Source organism: Phacochoerus africanus, unplaced genomic scaffold (genome assembly GCF_016906955.1).
Source record: "Phacochoerus africanus isolate WHEZ1 unplaced genomic scaffold, ROS_Pafr_v1 Scaffold_19, whole genome shotgun sequence".
In the NCBI taxonomy this organism is placed as follows: domain Eukaryota; kingdom Metazoa; phylum Chordata; class Mammalia; order Artiodactyla; family Suidae; genus Phacochoerus; species Phacochoerus africanus.
The window spans coordinates 93,439-115,808 of record NW_025927386.1 but is presented as its reverse complement, the minus strand read 5'-3'; the positions used below and the strand labels follow the sequence as shown (position 1 = coordinate 115,808).

Here is a 22,370-nt window from a genome sequence, read left to right as displayed (position 1 = left end):
AAGCAATAACACACATAATAAAATAATAATTGATAAAATAATAATAATAAAATGAATAATACATAATAAATAATAAAAAAACAAATTCTAAATACCTAAGTAGGCAGCCAGCCTCCCTCGGCTATGGTGCTCGCTTCTTTGGGTGGAGACAAGGGAGCTAGCTCCTTCTGGCCTCCTGAGAGACACTGAAACCTTGGACTCTCATTCCTATAGAATGGTGGCTCTTTACCGGGGTGATTTTATGCCTGTCGGGCACATGGCAAATGTCTAGAGAAACTTGATGTCATGACTGAGAGGGTGCAGGATCCAGGAGGTCAAGTCCAGGAATTCTGTTCCAATCCTACAATGCACAAACTCCTCCTACATTCCTACACCACCCCTACACCAGCTCCCCCCCGCCAAACACACACAACAAAAACTCCTCTGGCCCCAGAGGCTGAGAAACCCTATCTAGAACCAGTTGTCCTCTGCATGATTTACGGGGAAAGAACAAGAAGGAAAGACAGAATTAGGGGCAAGCAGGTTCTGGCTCAATTTTCAGAAGACATTTCTAACACTAAAACTTCAAAACCATGTCCTGGGCAACCTCAGGATGTGGTGAGCTCCCTGTCAATGGAGGCATTCAAGGTGCAGCTATGTCGGGAAGGGACTATGGTGGGAAGAATCCTGGAGTGGGAATTAGGAGACTCAGCTCTGCCATAACTTGAGGGCCCTGGCAAGTCTCCATGATATTATTTTTTCCTCACAAACTAAAGACATTGATCCAAAAAAAAAAAAAGAGCTGGTAAATAACATAACAAAATTACATGTCTAAGATTGAAAAAATAGTTCATTATCCAATTTAAAACTTCTAATTACCACTGATAAGTCACTAAGAATTAATTACCACAACGTCCATAAATACGGTATGAGTAGTATATTTATATTGCATTTTTTAGAAGCACAATGTGTTACTGAAAGAATTAAAGTATAAAACACTTGTGAAATGTTTCACATGGCTTTTTTTAAATTATTGCAGTGGAAGCCTTAAAAATATGGAGGTGTTTAGGACAGCTCTGTGAGAGGGGTCTCAGTTAAGATGGCCACACCTGCTAAATCTTGCAGTCTTCGTAATTTGCCTTGACAAAAGTGCTTTGATGCCCACTATCTCAGTGATTGTTAAGGACAGAATGCTCCAGAATGTTAGTCATAAGTTCCAGAGTGTCAGATCTACTCCCCCCATACAGTCTCAAAAAAGTAAAGTGACAAAAGAATTCCCATTGTGTCTCAGCAGGTTAAGAACCTGACTAGTATCCATGAGGATTTGTGTTTGATCCCTGGACTCGCTCAGTGGGGTAAGGATCCAGCGTTGCTGCAAGCAGTGGAGTAGGTTGAAGTCACATCTCCAATTTGATCCCTAGCCTGGGAACTTCCATATGCCACATGCGCAGCCCTAAAATGAGAAAGAAAGAAAGAAGAAAGAAAGAAAGAAAGAAAGAAAGAAAGAAAGAAAGAAAGAAAGAAAGAAAGAAAGGAAGGAAGGAAGGAAGGAAGGAAGGAAGGAAGGAAGGAAGGAAGGAAGGAAGGAAGGAAGGAAGGAAGGAAGGAAGCAAGCAAGCAAGCATAAAACAAGGAAAGTGAAGTGGCAGAGGGGCCCTCTCCCTTCAAGGCTTGCAACTTTTGCTGGCAGCGCAGAACCTCCCTGTACCGGCTGCATGTGTTCACATTAATGGTTCTGCCGACAGAACAGATCCGGCAAAGGGCACACCCCCCAGAGGCTTCGCTTCCCTTTGGAGAGGTTGTCTCGGCACCACACTTTCCTCATGGCATTCTGCATGTCTGTGTTTCTCAGTGTGTAGATGAGAGGGTTGAACATGGGGGCGATCATGGTGTAAAACAGGGCAAAAATCTTGTCGTTACCGACAGAATCAGCCGTGGGGACATAGGTGAAGATGAGGGGCAAGAAGAACAAGAACACGACGGTGAGGTGGGAGCCACAGGTGGAGAGGGCTTTGCGGCGGCCCTCGGAGGAGCGGGTCCGCAGCGTGGACAGGATGATGACGTAAGAAATGACCAAGGCCACAAAGGTCAAAAGGGACAGCCCCCCTGTGGTGGCAATGATTGCGATCACCCACAGGCTGGTGTCGGCGCAGGCCAGCTTCAGCAAGGGGAACACATCACAGAAATAGTGGTCTATCTGATTGGGGCCACAGAAGGGAAGTCCGAGGACAATCAGCACTTGCAGGATGGAATGGATAAATGCTCCGAGAGCAGAAGCCACGACGAGGACATAGCACACCTGGCTGCTCATGATGACCATGTAGTGAAGAGGTCGGCAGACGGCTGCGTAGCGGTCATAGGCCATGGCCACCAAGATGAAGATCTCAGTGGCCCCAAAGAAGTGGGCAGAAAACATCTGGGCCATGCAGCCGTTGTAGGAGATGATCTTCTGCTGGGCCGATAAGTCAGTGATGAGTTTGGGGGCCACGGTGGAGGTAAAGCAGACGTCCATGAAGGACAAGTAGCTGAGGAAAAAGTACATGGGCTGTTCACTGAGGCGGCTTCCCCGGATGGTGAGGAGAATGAGCAGATTTCCTGAGAGGATTGCAATGTAGCAAAGTGAGAACAGCACCAAGCAGGCAACCTCCGCCTTCTCATCACTAAAAAGACCCAGGAGGATGAATTCTGTGATGTTTTCATGTCCCATGGCTTCTGAGCATTTAATCGTTTCGAAGAGGAAGTTAGTATGCTTGAAACATGCTACTTTTTGAAATTATCTATTTTAAAAGTCATTTAGTTAGTCAACTAATATACGTCAGTTGCCTGTTATATTACAAATCACTATCTTGATGCAAGGCTACAGCAAGATACAAAACTAGTGTCACTACCCACAAGTTACATCTATTAGAGCAGACATATGGTGACAGTCGCAGCACCAATAATCAAATCATTGCAACTGCCTGATAAACTTCAATGCCTCACACTAACTGTGACTAGCAGGGTAAGTATTTAAAAGATGAAACACTCCTTTTGGGGGTCAATTTTGAAGTACACTTGCAGTATTAAACTTTGAGAGTGATTTTTGAGTCTCTGTTATATATGAAAGAGTTCTGGGGCTGTCTGTTCTTCAAGGGCCAGAAGGTCACTCTAATTCTTAGCCCTTCCCAGTGACTACATCTGTGCTAAGTTCCGAAAGTTTTGTCATGGCACTAAAGTTCCATGAGGTCATAATTTTAAATATCTGGGTGACAATTTCCGAAAGTGCCTGAAATATTTTTTCACGAACCTTTTTAAAATGGAGAGAGGAAAAGAGTAACAATAACATCTTTGGTGAAAAAGGCTCCATTGTATGGGCTTCTAGGACACATGGCTTCCTAAAATCACCCTTACTTCCCAGTTCACTTTCCAGTCTAACCCAGGAGATCTCATCATTTTTGTCCTTTGGTCACACTTTCAGGCACTTCCTTTTGTGACAGCACCCTTGGGGGGCAGATGGCATTCAGAGATGCTTTTTCACTCAATCCTTTCCATCACCTTGATTGTCTTTGAATTGAATCTCCTCCTTACCAGGCTCATCATATGCCCATGGGATTGAGTCCTGGAATATATTAGTTGAAAAGGAAATGTTTCTTTGCTGCAAAACATAGCACCACATCTCTTCCTTCCCTTTTGTAACATGACCTAGAATGTATTACAAGAACTCTAACGTCAAGGCTCAGTTTTATAAAATGATAAACCCTACACGTTGATAACATTTGTCAGCCTGTTTGTGAAGGTTATAACAGCAACTAAACACTGCACTTTATTACATCTGACTTTTTTTTAAAAAAAGTCTTTTCCTAAATTAGCCATCACATTTAATAATGAAAACAAAAGTCCTGACAAAATAGTCCATGAAATTGGAGAATGTGATTCCAGAATTCAGAAACTATTAATATCCAAAGTAGTGAGCCTAACTTTTGCAAAGAAAGAACAAAAAGATAGACATACCTTTCAGAACTGAAGCATATTTAAAAGCTAGGTCAGTGAAAGTGTTGTTGGTAAAGAAAATTGCTGGACTTAAACACAGTAAAAAAAAAAAAAAGGATGTTGGGGGAAATAACAATTAAAAAATAAATTAAAAACAAATTTTCTTTTAAAAATAAATAAACAAAAATATATTGGAATTTATTCTATGCTTAATTTGACATTTGAAATTGATGTGAAATAATGACTTTTCAGCAACTGATGTTTAAGATTTTGGATCTCCCTGTGGAGGAATGAAATACCTCACAAGGCACAGAAAAATCATATTCTAGATAGTTGAAAGATGCAAATGCATTGAACAAAACTAGAACAAATATTTGAGAAATAATTAAAAAGGATTTATGGGTGTTCGCTGATGGCCTAGCAGGGTAAGGATCCAGCATTATCACTGTTGTGGCTAGGGTCATTTTGTGAGAATAAAATACAAAGCCTAGGAATACATCTTGATGAGTGACCTAGTATAACCTCCACGGAAAATGCACAAAAGGGTATTTAATGCAGACTTATTCCAGCTGGGAAAATGGAAACGATCTTAATACCTGAAAATAGAATGGAAATAAGGTGCGGTGGGTTATTACAATGGAAAACTATGCAGACATTTTAATGTTGCACACAACTATGGCACACATCACTAAGATATGTTTTGAATGCAAAATACAAAAAGGTCCTCAGAGATAATCACAGTATAATAGCTTGTATGTTAAAAATAACATCCACTGAATACTGTGTAGTTTCTACAAGAACATCTGTGCTTATAAATCAATAGGAAAACATGAGGAAGGAAAGATTTACTTCTCAGAAATAAAGTGATGGCCAAAAGGGATTTTAGTGGTATATATTTTGATGTCTTCAGAAATTGGCACAACATTGTAAATCAACTCTACTTTCACTTAAAATATAAAATAAAATAATTGGTGGCACTGAAAACAAACAAAAAAGACAGCACATTAGAGTATTACTTCCATAATTAGTTAATTTTAAGACTCATTATTTTGTAATATGGTTTAAGAGAAATACAGTACATAATGAATGCTATTAAAGTAAAACATAAACCACAGTCTTTCCCTAGAATTCAGGAAACACACATAACTCATTCCTCATTACTTAGCACTTTATTTCCCCAATTACTCTAGTAAATGTGGACATGGATGTTACTCCCTGAGCACTGTATGCCATAAGTTGTCATAAAAGAGGTAAACATAACAGACTGATACATTTCTATTCCCCTTCCCATCCTCTATAAGGAGATATCTGATATAAGGAAACAGGACACATCTATACATTATGCATTGACATTTATGTCAATATCTTCATCTCCTTTTACATGATATGTTCTCTTCTTCTTTTTATTTTTTTGCACTGCTCCTGTGGCCATGATATATATATATATATAAATATATATATTTATATTTATATTTATATTTTTATATATATTTTTTCATCTTTTAGAGCCACAACCGCATTATATGGAAGTTCCCTGGCTAGGGGTTGAATCAGAGCTACAGCTGCCAGCCTATGCCACAGCCACAGCCACGCAGGATCCAAGACATGTTTGCAACATACACCACAGCTCGTGACAATGCAGGAGCCTTCACCCACTGAGTGAGGCCAGGGGTGGAACCTGCATCATCATGGATACCAGTCTGACCCATGTGGGAACCCCAATACCATTTTCACATCAGCATTAAAAAGTCTATTTATACTTAAAAAAATGTGATAAGATTTAAGTAAATCCCAAGATCTTTTGTTAAATCTAATAGCCAATATTATTGAAGACTCAAATTTATCATTTGCTCTTTTTCCTGCCTCTTTATTTTTCTGAACTAATACTGACTCTTATTATAGTTTTAATGGAAGAAAACAATACATTTGGAACAGAGGATGCTGAATACTTAGGTCGTGCTACGTGCTACACAAAAGCTATCCGATATGTGGTGCATTCAGTGGAAAGGACATTCATATCTACTGCTTTTAATTAACTGAAAACATCAGCTCTTCTTCAAGTTCAATTAAAAAACCTACACTGGAAAGCATCCTAAAAGGAACAGTTAAGAAACTCATGTTTGGAGTTCCCTTGGTGGCGCAGTGGTTAACAAATCCAACTAGGAACCATGAGGTTGCAGATTTGATCCTTGGCCTTGCTCAGTGGGTTAAGGATCCAGTGTTGCTGTGAGCTGTGGTGTAGGTTGCAGGCACGGCTGGGATCCTCCATTGCTGTGGCTCGGGTGTAGGCTGGTGGCTACAGCTCCGATTCGACCCCTAGCCTGGGAACCTCCATATGCCATGGGAGCGGTCTTAGAAAAGGCAAAAAGACAAAAATAAATAAATTAATTAATTAGTTAATTAAAAAAAAGAAACTCTTGTTCACTCTGCCTTAAGACAGAATCTAAAAGGAACAAAAAGTGAAAAACAACCGCAACCACCCAAGTCCTGATTTTCAGCGTTATTTTGATTTCCTCCATCCCCCAGAAAATGTTTCTTAGGAAAAAAAGACTGACTAATCTTTATTTCTGAAATACAATTGGCAATTGTACTTGCAAGGAAGGCAGGTTAACGTGGTAAGTGAGGGTACTTGAGTTACACCAAATGGGTTTCAGCATATGGCCCACTACCTAACTGATGAATATTAGTCATGTTACGTATTCTCTGAGGCTTGTTGGTTGTTTTGCTGTTGTTGTTTTTCCAACTGAAAACAGTGATAATAATAGCACCTACCACATAGGAGTCTCATAAGAATCCAATTAAAAGATCCCTATAAAGCATTTACATACAGATATGTACATCTGATACATTACAAGAACTAACTAAATATTAACTCTTTCATTATTAATTCAAAAAAGGACTCATATCCTATCAATGTTTCCCTATGCGTAAAACAAAGGGAGCTCAGGAATAAATTGTCTTCAATGAGTTTAACATGCCACTGAATATAAATTTCTAGAGAAGTTAGGAACTATTTCAACAATTGGCCACTACTGAAAATCCCTGAGTAACTACCAGGAAATGGGGTACGTAATAGAAGTTCCCATTTCACAAGTGAGAGAACTGAAATCAAGGTAAAAATTCATTTATGAAGACCTCCAGAACCTTACAAAAGATAACCTCCCTTTTATAAGTAGGAATACGTGGATCAAACCCTTCAAGAAAAGAGTTATTTTGTTCATATATTTTACATAGGTCATTTTTAGTTTGCTGCATTTTTTTTCAGTTTGAATAATAAATTATGATCTTTGTTGAAGAAATAGCTATTAGTTATACAATTTGAACTTCTCCAACTGTGGCCACTGACATTTCCTACTATACTACCCAATTTATTTCAAATATCAGGGATTATTGCACATCATGACAGACCTAAGACACATGAGGAAAGGACATATAGATTCTGCTCCTTACCTGCCACTTCCTGATTATGTGATTTAGGGGAAAGCACCTCATATTTGTTGAGTATCTATTTCCTCTTAAGAAAATGAGGAACCATAATTTCCATGGATACGTTCAGCTGCCAAGACCTATTTTTTAACATCAAGAGACTAAGTAATTTATCAATCGTCATTTTTATCATCTTTATTGTGCTTCTTTCTTGTTTTCTTTAACTATTTAATATTTCCAACTTTTATTTTTTATCTTGGCTTTTCTATCCAAAATATGTTGCAAAATGTTCTAAAATTCTCTTTGCCTCCTATCCTAGCATCTAACAGTCCCAGGTTTGAAAACCAGGATTTCCAGAGGGCATTTCCATTGTCATTTCCTGTTAAAACAGACTTAATGTTTTTTGTGAACAATGAAAATGCCAAATTGTAACATGACACAGCCGATAGGCTTAGAAGCCAGCAAAGGTTATAAAAGAGATAGTTACCAAGCAGATACATTTTTCAGAATACATATATATGGAAAAATAATTTCTTTGGAGGAAAAAAGCAGATAAGGATAGGTGATTCTATAGCTGTTCAAAGAGATGACTTTATATAGACACATGCATGCAAAAATTAAGCAGGAAGAAAGAAAAGGTGGTGAATGACAAAGAAAAATAAAGAACTCACATATTTAATAACAGCCAGTTCCAATCAGTATTTGAAGAGATAGCCTTGACTTCTCGAACTCATGACCACAAATGAAATATATATATTTAATTAATTAATATATAAATTATATATTTTAAATCAAAATTCTAAATAAGATCTCTTAGAGGAAAAAGGCAATGAAAAGGTCTCATGGCTTCGTATCTAGCTTTCAAGTTATATTTTTAATAAATATATCTTAAAAGCTAGATTCATGTATGCTCAGAATCAGAATAAGAAGTATATCACAAAACTGCAAGGAAAATGTCAGCTGCATATGGGCCTTTGTTTCTTGTCTTTTTCCCCTTTGATTCAATAATGACCAGCAAGATCTACTTTCCCAAATGCACGGGGTTTGGGGCTTCCTGGAATATCTGGTCTGAAAGCGTGAAGAGCATGATTTAAAGGCACTGGAGGGACCTGGATGTAATCCCTATGGTGCTTCTTGGACAAAGGAGAAAAAAATAACTCTAGTGATTTTAATTTCCTATCACTCTGACTTTTCAAACTTTTAAAAATGCATTCTTTTAGATTGTTTCAAATATATGATGTTAAATATCAAAGGTAGGTTTTATGGTCAGCGGCCAAAAAGTTTTAAAATCAGTCTTATTCCTTTCTACACAGGGAATGAACCCTAATGCATTCATTGTACTTATTAAGTCTTCCTCTGCTTTCATCACTAAAGCTAATTATTTATTGACATTGAAAGTATTCAGCTTTTTTTTGTTCATTTGTTTTGGCTGCACCCGAGGCACAGGCAAGTTCCCAGGCCAGGGGTCGAATCTCAGCCACAGCTGCAAACTGTGCCACACCTGCAGCAACACCTGATCCTTAGCCCACTGTGTGGGTCTGGGGATTGAACCTGGATTGTCTCAGAGACAATACCACCAGATCCTTAGTCTGCTGTGCTACAGAGGGAGCTCCTAGGCTTTTTCTTAATGGAATTAAAGTGAAATTTTAATGTCCCCATTTCCACAAAGCTATCCTCTTTCATTGCTTTTCCTGAAACCAATTCTATACCCAAGTCATCCAATTACATTCACAGTAGATAATTTCACCGGACCATTTGTTTTACCTTCCATAGATAATCCGAGGACTTTTGTTGTTACTCTGTTTTTTTGGTGTTGTTCTTCTAAAATATTGGTGTTCTTTTTTATGTTCTAAATGAATTATTAACTCGATGATATTAAGGTCTACTCTTTCTCAATTTGTATCTGATAATTAAATTGTAATGACGACAAGTGTAATGACAAGTATTGAAAACAGTCATCACAATCTGCTGGTAACTATGGTAACAGTAATAGTAATATTTCCACAGAAGCGCATACGAGGCAATTTGACAAGGATAGATAAGTACTAACTAGTATACTTTGACTGTGGCTAAAGTCCTTTACCAATGCAATGACTGTGAAGAGTAGTATCACACTTGACACAGTGAGAACTTAGTAAGTATTTTTGGATATTCAATTTCAAATAAGGTAGTAAAATAATATGCTGAATATTTCAAAACCATGTTTAAATTAATTGTATAGTTAGAACTCAAGTTGTACATTTGTTTCCAAATTACACAGTCCATTCTAATAGAACTTCAATGGCAACAACAGAATAACTTCCTGAAGTAAACTTCATGGTCTTGATTATCTGATGATGGAAAAGTAACATACAATTGAAAGGATTTATTGCTACATTTTTCTTGAACTACACATAATTATGTTTCACCACCTAAACAAGTTAATTGTTGTGCTTTTGGTATCAAAAATATCACAAGGAGGAATGATTATTTCTGTGTGTGTGATGTTTGGGGTGTGTGTGCATGTGAATGCTAACAGGACAGTGGCTGAAAGAGGCAACATAGCAACAGTATCAAAACCTAATTAGATATAAATCGTGAGTACTCAAAAGAAGGAAAACAATTTTGGGTGAGGTGCCGGAAGTCCGGGATGATTTCATAGATACCACACAAATGTTGAAGCCAGAATGTCTATGTGACTTTGGTCAGTGAAATCATGGGCAAGAGAATCTGTGTAAAATTGGATGGCAGCTGGCTCACAAAGCTTCACTTGGATAAAGCACAGCAGAACAACGTGGAGCCCCAGGCTGAAACTTTTTCTGGGGTCTACACGATGCTGACAGGCAAGAATGTTAATGCAGAATTGTGAGTTTCTGTTGCAAACAAAAATGACTAAAAAAATTATATTCACACATATACAAAACTCTATAATGGATCAGACCAAATGTAGACATACCACCACTCTTAAATTAGCAATTAACATCTTGTAGGCAGATATCCCCTCTGCTTATGTGGAGTTGAATATGTTTTAGAAATGAAGAAATAATGTAACTTGAAACAAATACATTCAAGCCTTAGATTGATCTATGAAGGCTATTAAAAAATACTGGTCAGAGAAGTTCCTGCCGTGGTGCAGTGGGTTAAGGATCCACCAGAGTTTCAGCAGCAGTGCAGTTCAATCCCTGGCCTGGGAACTTCCATATGCCAGGTAGAGGTGAAGAAAAAAAAAAGACTATTCATCAGAGTACAAAAGAAATCTTTAAGGGGCAGAGATAAATATGCTTAGTGAGGGGAAATTAAGAAATTATGTCCTCAAATTCAAAAATGAAATAATTTCTAAAAAATTCTGAATTTGAAAGATTCAATTTCTGAGATATTATAACTCAATAAACATAATTAAGAGTTTTTGCACAGGATATTAGACTCATTAGGAAACTAGCTGTACCTAGAAAAAGAATCACTAGAATGGCCATGATCAAAAAGACGAAGTGTTTGTGAGGGTATGGAGGAAAGGGAACCCTTTTGCTGGTGGGAATGCAAATTAATATAGCAATTGTGGAAAACAGACTGAATATTCCTGAAAAATTAAAAATCAAACTATCACATGATTCAGCAATCCCATTTCTGGGTATATATATCCAAAGGAAATAGAAATGCTCTCTTTATATATTTAAATTTTTTTGTTATCGTTGATTTTCAATGTTCTGTCAATATCTGCTGTACAGAAAAGTGACCGATATATATATATACATATGTATGTGTGTGTGTGTGTGTGTGTATACACATTCTTTTTCTCACATTATCTTCCAGCCTGATCCATCACAAGTGATTGGATATAGTTCCCTGTGCTCTACAGCAGGATCCCATTGCCCATCCACTACAAATGCAAGTTTTCATCTGCTAACCTCAGACCCCCAATCCATCCCACTCCCCCTACCCCGAACAGCAACCACACGTGTGTTCTCTATGGCCATGATCTGTTTCTGTTTTGTAGGTAGATCATTTGTGCCATGTTTTAGACTCCACATGTAAGTGATATCTATATTGTCTGTCTTTCTGTTTCCGACTTACTTCCCTTTGTATGAGAGTCTCTAGTTCCATCCATGTTGCTACCAATGGCGTTGTTTTGTCCTATTTTATGGCTGAGTAGTATTCCATTGTATAGATGTACCACACCTTCTTAATCCATTTTCTCTTGATGAGCATTGAGGTTGTTTCCATGTCTTGGCTACTGTGAATAGTGCTGCTATGAACATGTGGGTGTATGTATCTTATTCAATGAAAATTGTGTCTGGATAGATGCCCAGGAATGGGATTTCTGGGTCATGTGGTAGCTCTAGATTTAGTTTTCTGGGGGACTTCCATACCATTTTCCATAGTGGTTGTACCAATTTACATTCCTACCAACAGTGAAGCTAGGTTCCCTTAACTCCACATCCACTCCAGCATTTGTTGTTTGTTGACTTGATGGCCACTCTAACTGGTGTGAGATGGCACCCCACTGTTGTTTTGATTGCCCTTCTCTAATAATTAGTGATGTTGAGCATTTCTCATGCGCCTGCTGGCCATCTGTATGTCTTTGGAGAAATGCATATTTAGGTCTTCTGCCCATTTTCTAATTATTCATTTGTTTTTTTGTTGTTGTTGAGTTGTTTGTATATTTTGGATATTAAACTTTGTCAGCTGAATAATTGCAAAAATTTTTCTCCGATTCTGTGGGTTGTTTTTCATTGTTTTGTTTCCTTTGCTGTGCAGAAACTTTTGAATTTAGCAAGTCCCACTATTTTGTGTGTGTGTCTTTATTGTAGGAGGTGGGTCAAAAAAGATGTTGCTATGGTTTATGTAAAAGAGCCATTCTGCCTATGTTTTTCTCTAGGAGTTTTAGAGTATCTGCCCTTACATTTAGGTCTTTAATCCATGTTGAGGTTATTTTTATGTATGGTGTTAGAAAATATTCTAATTTCATTGCTTTGCATGTCACTGCCATTTTCCCAGCACGAATTTTGAAGAGATTATCTTTCCTGCACTGTATATTTTTGCCCCCTTTGTCATAGATTACTTGACCGTAGGTGCTTGGGTTTATTTCTGGGCTTTCTCTCCTGTTCCATGGATCTCTATCTCTACTTTTGTGCCAGTACTATACGGTTTTTGATGACTGTAGCTTTGCAGTAAAGTGTGACATTAGGGAGCTTGATTCCTCCCATTCTGTTTTTTCTTTTCAATATTGCTTTGGCTATTTGAGGACTTTTGCATTTCCATACAAATTTCATTTATTTTTAAAATTATTTAAAATTTTTTATAGTTGACTTATAATGTTCTGTCCATTTCTGCTGTATAGCAAAGTGACCCTGTCATACGTACATATACATATATACACATATACCATACTCTTGGATTGGGATAATCAATATAGTCAAAATAACAACTCTACCTAAGACCATCTACAGATTCAATGCAGTCCCTATCAAATTGCCAATGACATTCTTTACAGCAATAGACAAAATATTTTAAAATACATGATGGGGGATAATGTGAGGAAAAATGTATATATATATTATATATTTTTCCATCTATTTGTGTCTTCGATTACTTTCATGAGCATCTTCTAGTTTTCAAAGTACAGGTCTTTTGTCCCTTTGGTAGGTTTATTCCTAGGTATTTTATTCTTTTTGATGCAGTGTAAAATGGGATGGTTTCCTTAATTTCTCTTTCTGATCTTTCAGTGCTAGTATATAGAACTGCAATTGATTACTGCGTCTTAATTTTGTACCAGACGCCAATGTCATATGCTATCACGTTGATGTGGAATCTCAAAAAGGATGCAATGAACTTCTTTGCAGAACAGATATCAACTCACAGACTTTGAAAAACACATGGTTTCCAAAGGAGACAGGTTGGGGGTGGGGCAATAGGCTGGAGGTTTGGGATAGAAATGCTATAGAATTGGGTTGTATGCATGTAAGGATAACTTGATCCTCTTGCTGTAGAGTGGGAAAAAAATAAATTAAAAAAATAAAATAAGGAAAAAATAACCCCCTTTTCACCTTGAAAAAAAAAGAATTGGGTTGTGATGATCATTGTAGAACTATAAATGCAATAAAATTCATTGAGTTAAAAAGTTTTGTATCCTGAGACTTTACCAAATTCCTTGATGAGCTCTCACAGTTTTCTGGTGGTGTCCTTTGGATTTTCTAGGTATAGTACCATGTCATCTGCAAAGAGTGATAGTTTTACTTCTTTTCCAATTTGTAGTCCTTTTATTTCTTTTGCTTCTCTGATTGCCATCGCTAGGACTTTCAAAACCATTTTGAATGACATTGGTAAAAGAAGGACAGCTTTATCTTGTTCCTGATCTTAGTGGAAATGCTTTCAGTTTTTTTCACCATCGAGAATGATGTTAGCTTTGAGTTTGCTATAAATGATTTTTATTATATTGAGGTAGTTCCCCTCTATGCCCACTCTCTGGAGAGTTTTTATCAGGAATGGGTATTAAATGTTGTCAATTTCTTTCCTGAATTTATTGAGATGATCATATGGTTCTTATCTTTCAGTTTGCTGATGTGGTGTGTCACATTGATAGATTTGCAGATAGTGAAGAATCCTTGCATCCCTCGGATAAATCCTACTTGATTATGGTGTATGATCCTTGTAATGTATATTTGCATGTGCTTTGCTAATAACTTGTTGAAGATCTTTGCATCTATGTTCATGAGTGATAGTGGTCTGTAATTTTTTTTTTAGTGTTATTTTATTTATTTATTTATTAGTCAGGATAGTGGTGACTTCACAGCATGAACTTGGATGTGATACTTCCTCTGCAATTTCCTGGAAAAGTTTTAGAAGAAGAGGTGGTAACTCTTCTCTGAATGTTTGGTAGAACTCAGCTGAGAAGCCACCAAGTCCTGGACTTTTGTTTTTTGGAAGTTTTAAAATCACATTTTCAATTTCAGCACTGTGATTCATCTATTCATATTTTCTATTTTTCTCATTCAGTCTTGGTAGGTTGTGCCTTTGCAAGTATCTGTCCATTTAGTCTAGGTTTTCCATTTTATGGTGGCCCCTATGTTAGATCTTTTAAATTATACCCTCAAAAATGCTGAGGTAAAATAACCTGTTTAATAATATTCCTTTGCTTTAGACTCTGCCTTGGTATAAATTCTGTCATGAATTTTCTGGTTCATTAAATCTTCTTGGTTATATGGTAAAAAGTGATGTGATTCATGAAACACCTAATAGGCCGAGATTGAATTAGATAGTTTCCATCCTGTAGGAGTCCGGGTCCAGCCAGAAGAAAAACTATAATTTGAATAGAATAAGATCCCATACAGTTATTAATTATATTGGTGTCACAAGTGAAAAGAAAATATTTACATATTAAATGACATACTCTGCCACTGAATTTGAATGATTATTTTGTTGGACATGTTATAAGCATATTAAAGCTTTACTTGTTCATACCAATAACTCTGTTCCAGTCTATTTTTAATTGCTTAAGTGCCTGGTTTTTCTTGTTCTTGCTAATGAACATCTCTATACAAAAAAGACCCGGACTATGGTAAAGGCAAAGATTAGTTTTAGACTTTGTTAAAGTGTAAAAGATGTTAGTTACAGTTACTAGAGTCACTAAAGATGTAACTAAAGTAATCCATGAAAGAATAGAATTACAGTGTTTAACTTCATAATGGGAAAAGTAGAATGAAGAAAACAAAACTCTTGAGAAATATAAACCTATGCCATCCAAAAGAATTCAAGAAATATGAAAAAAAGGACTAATAACAAGGGGTTACAAAGCGAATCCACAAAATCCCATAATACCATAGAAGAAGCAAAGCAAATCTAGCTAATTAACATATTCTTCTACTTACATGGTTACTTTTTTTGCTGTGTGTTGTGTGAACACCTGAAATCTACTCTCTTAGCAAATGTATAGTATTCAATGCATTAAATCTCTAGATTTATAATATTTGATGCATTAAATCTCTAGATTTATTTATCCTGCATGACTTTGTACCTTTTGACTAACATATCTTCATTTTTCCTACTTCCCCACTTCTGGTCACAATATTTCTGATCTCTGATTCTACTTACTTTACTTTTTAAGATTCCACATAGAAGTGAGATCATGCAGTTGTTTCCTTTCGGTGTCTGGCTTATTGCAGTCAGCTAGCATAATGTTTTGCTCTTTCATCCATGTTGTTGCAAAGCAGGATCTCCTCTTGTTAAAGGCAGAATAACATTCCGTTGTGTATATATGTACTATCATTTCTTTATCCACTCATCTGATGATGGACACGTAGGATGTGTTTTCCTCTTGACTACTGTGTATAATATTGCAATGAACATGAGAATGTAGAGATCTCTTCACAGCACTGATTTTTGTCCTTTAGGTAGATATGTAGATGAGATAATATTGGATCATATGGTAGTTCTAATTTTAGTTGTGTAAAGCGTCTCCATACTTTTTCTCATAATGGCTTGACATATTTGCCTTCCCACCAACAGTGCCTATGGGTTCCAATTTCTAGACATTCTGGACAATATTAATTTATTTTTAATTTTTATAATGGCCCTCCTAACAGGTGTGAGGTGATATTCATTGTGGTTTTGATTTGCATTTCCCTGATAATTAATATTGTTGAGCACCTTTTCACATGCCTCTTAGCCATTTTGATGTATTCCTTCAAAAAATATCTATCCATTCCTTTACCCAATTGAAAACTGGGTTATTTACTTTTTATTGCTATTGTGTTGTATGATTTTCTTATATATTTTGGCTTTTAACCCATCATCAGATCTAAAGGTTGCAAACATTTGCTCCCATTATTTTGCTTGCCTTTTCACATTTTGGTTGTTTCTTTTAAATTTTTATTCCCACATCTGTGGCATATGGACATTCCTGGGCCAGGGATTGAGCCTCCACAACAGCAGTGACCCAAGCTGCTTCAGTGACAATGCTGGGTCCTTAACTCACTGCACCATAAGGGAAATCCTGATTGTTTCCTTAATGTGCAGATTTTTTTGTTTGATAAGCAAGTAGTCTCACTTGTTTAGTTTTACATTTGTTGCCTGAGCTTTTGTTGTCATAGTCAAGAATCATTATGCAGACCAATGTCAATAAGCTTTTACTCTATGTTTTCTTCTGGCATCGTTACAGTTTCAGGTTTTACATTTAAGTCTTGTTCCTTTTTGTGTTGATTTTTGTACATAGTAGAAAATACAGGTCCAGTTTCATTCTTTTTCATGTGAATATAACTTTACCTATCACTATTTACTGAAAAGTCTATTTATTCCCCATTGAGGTGTCTTGGCACCATTGTCAAATATTAGGTAACTGTATAGGCAAGGGTTTATTTATGGGATCTCAATTCTGTTCCATTGTTTTGGGTGTCTATTTTATGCCAGTACCATCCTTTTTGGATTACTATAGCTTTGAAATAGAATTTGAAATTTGGAAGTGAGGTGTTTCCTGGTTTGTTCTTCTTTCTCAGTATTGCTTTGGCAACTCAGGGTCTCTGGTGGTTCCATATGTATTTTAGGACAGTATATTCTAATTCTGTGAAAAATGTCCTGGAATTTTGATATGAATTTCATTGTATCTTAGATGGTTTTGGGTAGTATGGATTTTTTAACAGTATTAATTCTCATGATCTAATAAATATTTTTCTTGGAAAATTTATTTTCCATTTATTTATTATCCATTTATTTATGTCATTTTCAATTTCTTTCTTTAGTGTCTTACAGTTTTTAGTGTAGAGGCCTTTCAGCTCACTGGTAAATTTCTTCCTAAGTATTTAATTCTTTTTGGTATTCTCATAAAAAGGGGTATTTTTTCTGATCTCCTTTTCATATAGTTTGCTGTAAAGAGATACAATTTTTGTATTTTGATATTTATTCTACATCTTTACTGGATTCATTTATTCATTTTTAGAGTTTTTTGTGTTTTAAATATATAGAATCATATCATCTGCAGAATTTCTATTTGGATGCCTATTAATTCTTTTTATTTCTGATTGGTTTTGCTAGTAATTTTTTTTTCTTTTTTACAGCCATACCTGCAGCATATGGTAGTTCTTGGGTCAGAGGTTAAAATGGAGCTGCAGCTGTGGCCTACATCACAGCCACAGCAACACCAGACCTGAACCGCATCTGTGACCTAGGCTGCCACTTGTGGAAATGCTGGATCCTTAACACACAGAGTCAGGCCAGAGATAGCACATGCATCCTCACAGAGACAATGTGGAGTCCTTAACTGGCTGAGCCACAGTGGGAACTCCTAGTACTTCTAATACTATGTTGAATAGAAGTGATGAGAATGGGCATCCTTACTTTTCACTGGGTCTTAGAGGAAAAGTGTCAGTTTTCTCTCATTATCATATTAACTGTGGGATTTTCATTAATAGTTTTCACTGTCTTAAGGAAACTTCCTTCAAAATCTTATTTTGTTGAGGTTTTATCATGAAGGGTTGTTGTGCCTAAATGCTTCTCCTGTATCTACTGATAGGATTACATGGGTTTTTTTTAATATTTCATTCTGTGAAGTGGTTTACCACATTGACTGATTCACATATTTTACAGAAATCTTGCATCCCAGGGATTAATCCTCCTTGGTCATGGTGTATAATCTCTTGGATGTGCTAAATTTAGTTTGCTTGTGTTCTACTGAGGTATATTTCTTATTCATGATGCTTGACTGGTAAAACTTCTTGAGCCTTTGATGTCAAAATGTATTCATTTTATTCTCATATTTTAATTCTAATTTGGATGATATAAAACTGAAAGTTGTTTTGGAGAAATTAAGGCCATTTACCCATTAACTCTCAATTTGTAGATTTGCAGACAAAAATTCTGATACGGGGTTGATTTTTTTCATAGCCTATTGTTATTTTGTGAATTTGGCATCCTAGTGAATTCATAGTAATATAGCAATTGACATTTTTAGGAGCTCTATTTTGGGATCAAAGTTTTTTTTGTTTTATTCCTTAAACATGTGTAAATGGCTATGATCTTTTGAGAGGCCACTGAAATCCACCCATGGATGACTGAATTCATTCATTTCCCTTTGTACTTTGATGTCTACCATTTTTTTGGCTTTAATTGCCATCTTTTTTTTTCTTTTTCTTTTTTCCATCTCTTGTCTTTTCAGGGCCACACCCATGGCATATGGAGGTTCCCAGGATAGGGGTCCAATTAGAGCTGTAGCTGCTGGCCTATGCCAGAGCCACAGCAACTCAGGATCTGAGCCACATCTGCGACCTACACCACAGCTCATGGCAATGCCAGATCCTTAACCCAATGAGCAAGGCCAGGGATCAAACCTGAAACCTCATGGTTCCTTCTCAGATTGGCTAACTTCTGAGCCATGATGGGAACTCCTAATTGCCATCTATATGCTCGAGATTTCTACATTTCTCTTATATCTTTCGGAGTATCAGAAACACATATTTCAATTATACATTTCTGTTTCAATTCCATTTCTAGGACACCCTTCCAGCCTCATGTCTCTTCACTTTGCCATCTTACTCCTTTTCGTCTAATGTGTCCCATTATTGGTGCCTTTTCATCCAGAAATCTTTCCCTGATGTGCATCTCTCCAACATGATTTCATAGTTCCCTGTGCTTCATTGTTTTTTCATTTATAACACTGTGCTGTAATATTCTACTCCCTCCTGGGAGTTTTTCAATGGTTCCTAAGCTCTTTGAAGGCAGAATCCAGATCTCTTTTTATTCACCACTGAAGCCCCAGCAACATGTCTGATACATTCCTTGTGCTCAGAAATATTTAATTTTCTCAATAATGAATTAATGACAAAAGGGAAAAAAGGGAATGTATTTATCCTGAAATTGTTTGTATGTAGACAGATATGTGTATTTTTATTTTTTATTTATTTTTATTAAAAATTTTTTTTTCTTTTTGCCATTTCTTGGGCCACTCCCGCGGCATATGGAGGTTCCCAGGCTAGGGGTCTAATCGGAGCTGTAGCTGCCAGCCTACACCAGAGCCACAGCAACGCAGGATCCAAGCTGCATCTGCGACCTACACCACAGCTCACAGCAATGCCAGATCCTTAACCCACTGAGCAAGACCAGGGACCGAACCTGCAAACTCATGGTTCCTAGTTGGATTCGTTAACCACTGCGCCACGACAGGAACTCCAGATATGCGTATTTTTAAAAACAGCTTTTAATAATGAAATGTTTCTAAAAAGTAATCACATTGAGAAAATATAATAGAAACAGCTCATATTAATAAGATTATGAAATCTTGCTGAGGACAGGGAGCATATCAAGCTAAACTACTTGCTCATATGCTGAGAATTGTAATTTCCATTTCTGTTACCTCATCCTCAGTGTAAGCAGTAACAAAAACAAACTATAGTTCCCCAAGAGGTATAGCCAAAATTGTCCCTAGAGTTGAATCAGGCAAAAGTAGGACATAATTCCCTGGCCTTCAGCACTACATTTTTGCATTTTTTAATATTACTGAAGTCATTCATTTTCCTTTGTACTTTGACTCATTCATTTAATATTGATCATGCACCTGCTATTTTGCTACCTTGTAGAAATGATTGTTATGTTGCAGGCAAGTAGTTTATATTTAAATCCCTTTCTGATATCAAAATATTCTTTTATTTGAATCATTACTCTTTCTGATGTGTTGCCTACATAGCATGGGTGATATGAGCAATACATAATGGTCCTGAAGCCTACAAGGTAATGTGGAGATGGTGTATATAAGCTTCACCTTCATTATCTAACCCTCAGAGATAAGTAGGGCCAATGCTTTTATAGCCCAAAAATAGTTACTTACTCTAATGTTACAGGCACTCACACAAGCACAGTTATTACAGAAAAATCATTCGATTTTCAATGATAGATAATAAGTGAATATGTACATTGTGTTCAGCACAGGCCTGTCTCAATAAATGATAACTAGTATAGTTATCTGATTTTGCTATCATCATTGCTTGACAGTTGAGGGCATGAGGTAGGAAATCAGTCAGTTTCATGGCTCTCCAGTGTATCTTTTTTGATATCATCCCCTTGATATCAGATTTCTCACTTGAAAAATGACAATAGTAACTGTATACTTCCTTGGATTATTACAGAGAATGCTGCCCAATAATGGAAAATTTAATTATTCAATTTGGTATTAGAAGGCCAGCTTATGAATCCATGTATCTGCTTGACTCTGGTAAGATTCTTCTAAAATTCTTCCATTGTGGTAGAATTTTCTAAATATGAAAAGAGTGGCCCCACATTATGTTATTCTCTATTTTCTTGCACCTATTTCTGCTCCACTCAATGCAGGGGATATGATTCATAACAGTTAGTTGATTTCTTTATCCCATAAATATTCCTTGCTGAGACAGTCTTTTGACCATAGCCTCAGGTAAATCAATGCTGGGCCCAAGTCATATTTATTTGTCACCTAAGATAGCTGTCCTGCCACACAATTTCCTAATAGCATTTTTCATCTGGGCATTTCTCAAGGTATAGATTAAGGGATTTAACATGGGAGTGATCATAGTGTAGAATAAAGCAACTGCTTTGTCAATTGATAGCGTACCTGCAGGTCTCAGGTACACAAATATACAAGGCACAAAGAATAAGACAACCACTGTGATGTGGGAGATGCAGGTGGAGAGGGCTTTGTGCCTCGCCTCCAAGCTGTAGGTCCTTAGGGAGCCCAGAATGACCACATAGGAGACCAGCAGGAGAAGGAAGTTTAAAAGACAGATGAGGCCACTGTTGGCAGCAACAAAGAGCCCCAGAGTGTGGGTATCAGTGCAGGCAAGATCCAGCAAAGGGTTCAGATCACACATAAAGTGATCTATGATGTTAGGACCACAGAAGGGTAATCTGGAGATGAAGAGGATCTGTATGGTTGCATGAAGAAAGCCTCCCACCCACGACACTCCCACCAGCAGGCCACACACTCGCCGATTCATGATAGTCATGTAGTGCAAAGGCTTGCAGATGGCCACATAGCGGTCATAGGCCATCACAGTAAGCAGGATGACCTCAGCACCTCCAAAGAAATGTTCCCCAAAGATTTGGGTCATACACTCCTCAAATAGGATGGTATTCTTTCCATGGAGTGAATCTATAATCATTTTGGGGGTACTGACAGAGGAATAGCAGGCATCAATGAAGGAGAGATGGGCCAGGAAAAAGTACATGGGGGACCCCAGGGATGGGCTGGCAGTGATGGTGATCACGATGAGCACATTTCCTACCACAGTGATAATATAGATGACAGAAAACACAGCAGATATGAGTTTCTGCATCTCTGGATTCTGTGTGAGCCCCAGGAGAACAAACTCTGTCACATTGTTCCTATTCTCCATGTATTTCATATGATGGTTAATTGCATTACCTGAAAAGAAAACCATTTTTATGAATGCCACCTTGACTTTGGTACACTTCCCATTATACCATATAATAAATCTCTAAATTCTATTAAGTCTTGGATTCTTTTTCTTTGTTTGTTTGTTTTTTAGGGCTGTACCTGTGGCATATGGAAGTTCCCAGGCTAGGGGTAATATTGGATCTGCAGCTGCCAGCCTATGCCACAGCAACACCAGATCCACACTGTGTCTGTGACCTAAATCACAGCTCACAGCAACACCAGATCCTTAACCCACTGAGCAGGGCCAGGGATCAAACCTGCATCCTCAAGATTCCCTTCCACTCTGCCACAACAGGAACTCCCAAATCTTGAATTCTTTTAGTGTGTGTTTGTGTGTGTGTTTGTGTGTGTTGGAAATAAAGATTGTGAGTTCATAAAGATTATTTAAATTATCTCCCAGGTAAAGTCTTTTTTTTTTCTTTCAGATTTTTTCCATGATACCTTTTTTTTTTTTTTTTTAATTTTCCCACTGTACAGCAAGGGGGTCAGGTTATCCTTACATGTATACATTACAATTACATTTTTCCCCCAGCCTTTCTTCTGTTGCAACATGAGTATCTAGACAAAGTTCTCAGTGCTATTCAGCAGGATCTCCTTGCAAATCTAT

At 37.1% G+C, this 22,370-nt stretch overlaps 2 protein-coding genes across 2 annotated transcripts; both read right to left on the bottom strand.

Moving 5' to 3' along the window:
- Positions 1-1,705: 1,705 nt before the first annotated feature.
- On the bottom strand, positions 1,706-2,686 carry LOC125119252 (olfactory receptor 4P4-like). The gene has a single exon (XM_047766096.1). It carries the CDS (start codon positions 2,684-2,686, stop codon positions 1,706-1,708), a length of 981 nt encoding a protein of 326 aa, XP_047622052.1.
- An 18,085-nt stretch (positions 2,687-20,771) lies between these two features.
- Positions 20,772-21,710, bottom strand: LOC125119241 (olfactory receptor 4C46-like). The gene has a single exon (XM_047766088.1). The coding sequence runs from the start codon at positions 21,708-21,710 to the stop codon at positions 20,772-20,774; it is 939 nt and encodes a 312-aa protein (XP_047622044.1).
- Positions 21,711-22,370: the final 660 nt, after the last annotated feature.

What these genes read in the sequence shown, in the direction of transcription:
- LOC125119252 (XM_047766096.1), bottom strand. Translation starts at nt 2,686, where the DNA reads ATGGGACATGAAAACATCACAGAATTCATCCTCCTGGGTCTTTTTAGT.
- LOC125119241 (XM_047766088.1), bottom strand. Translation starts at nt 21,710, where the DNA reads ATGAAATACATGGAGAATAGGAACAATGTGACAGAGTTTGTTCTCCTG.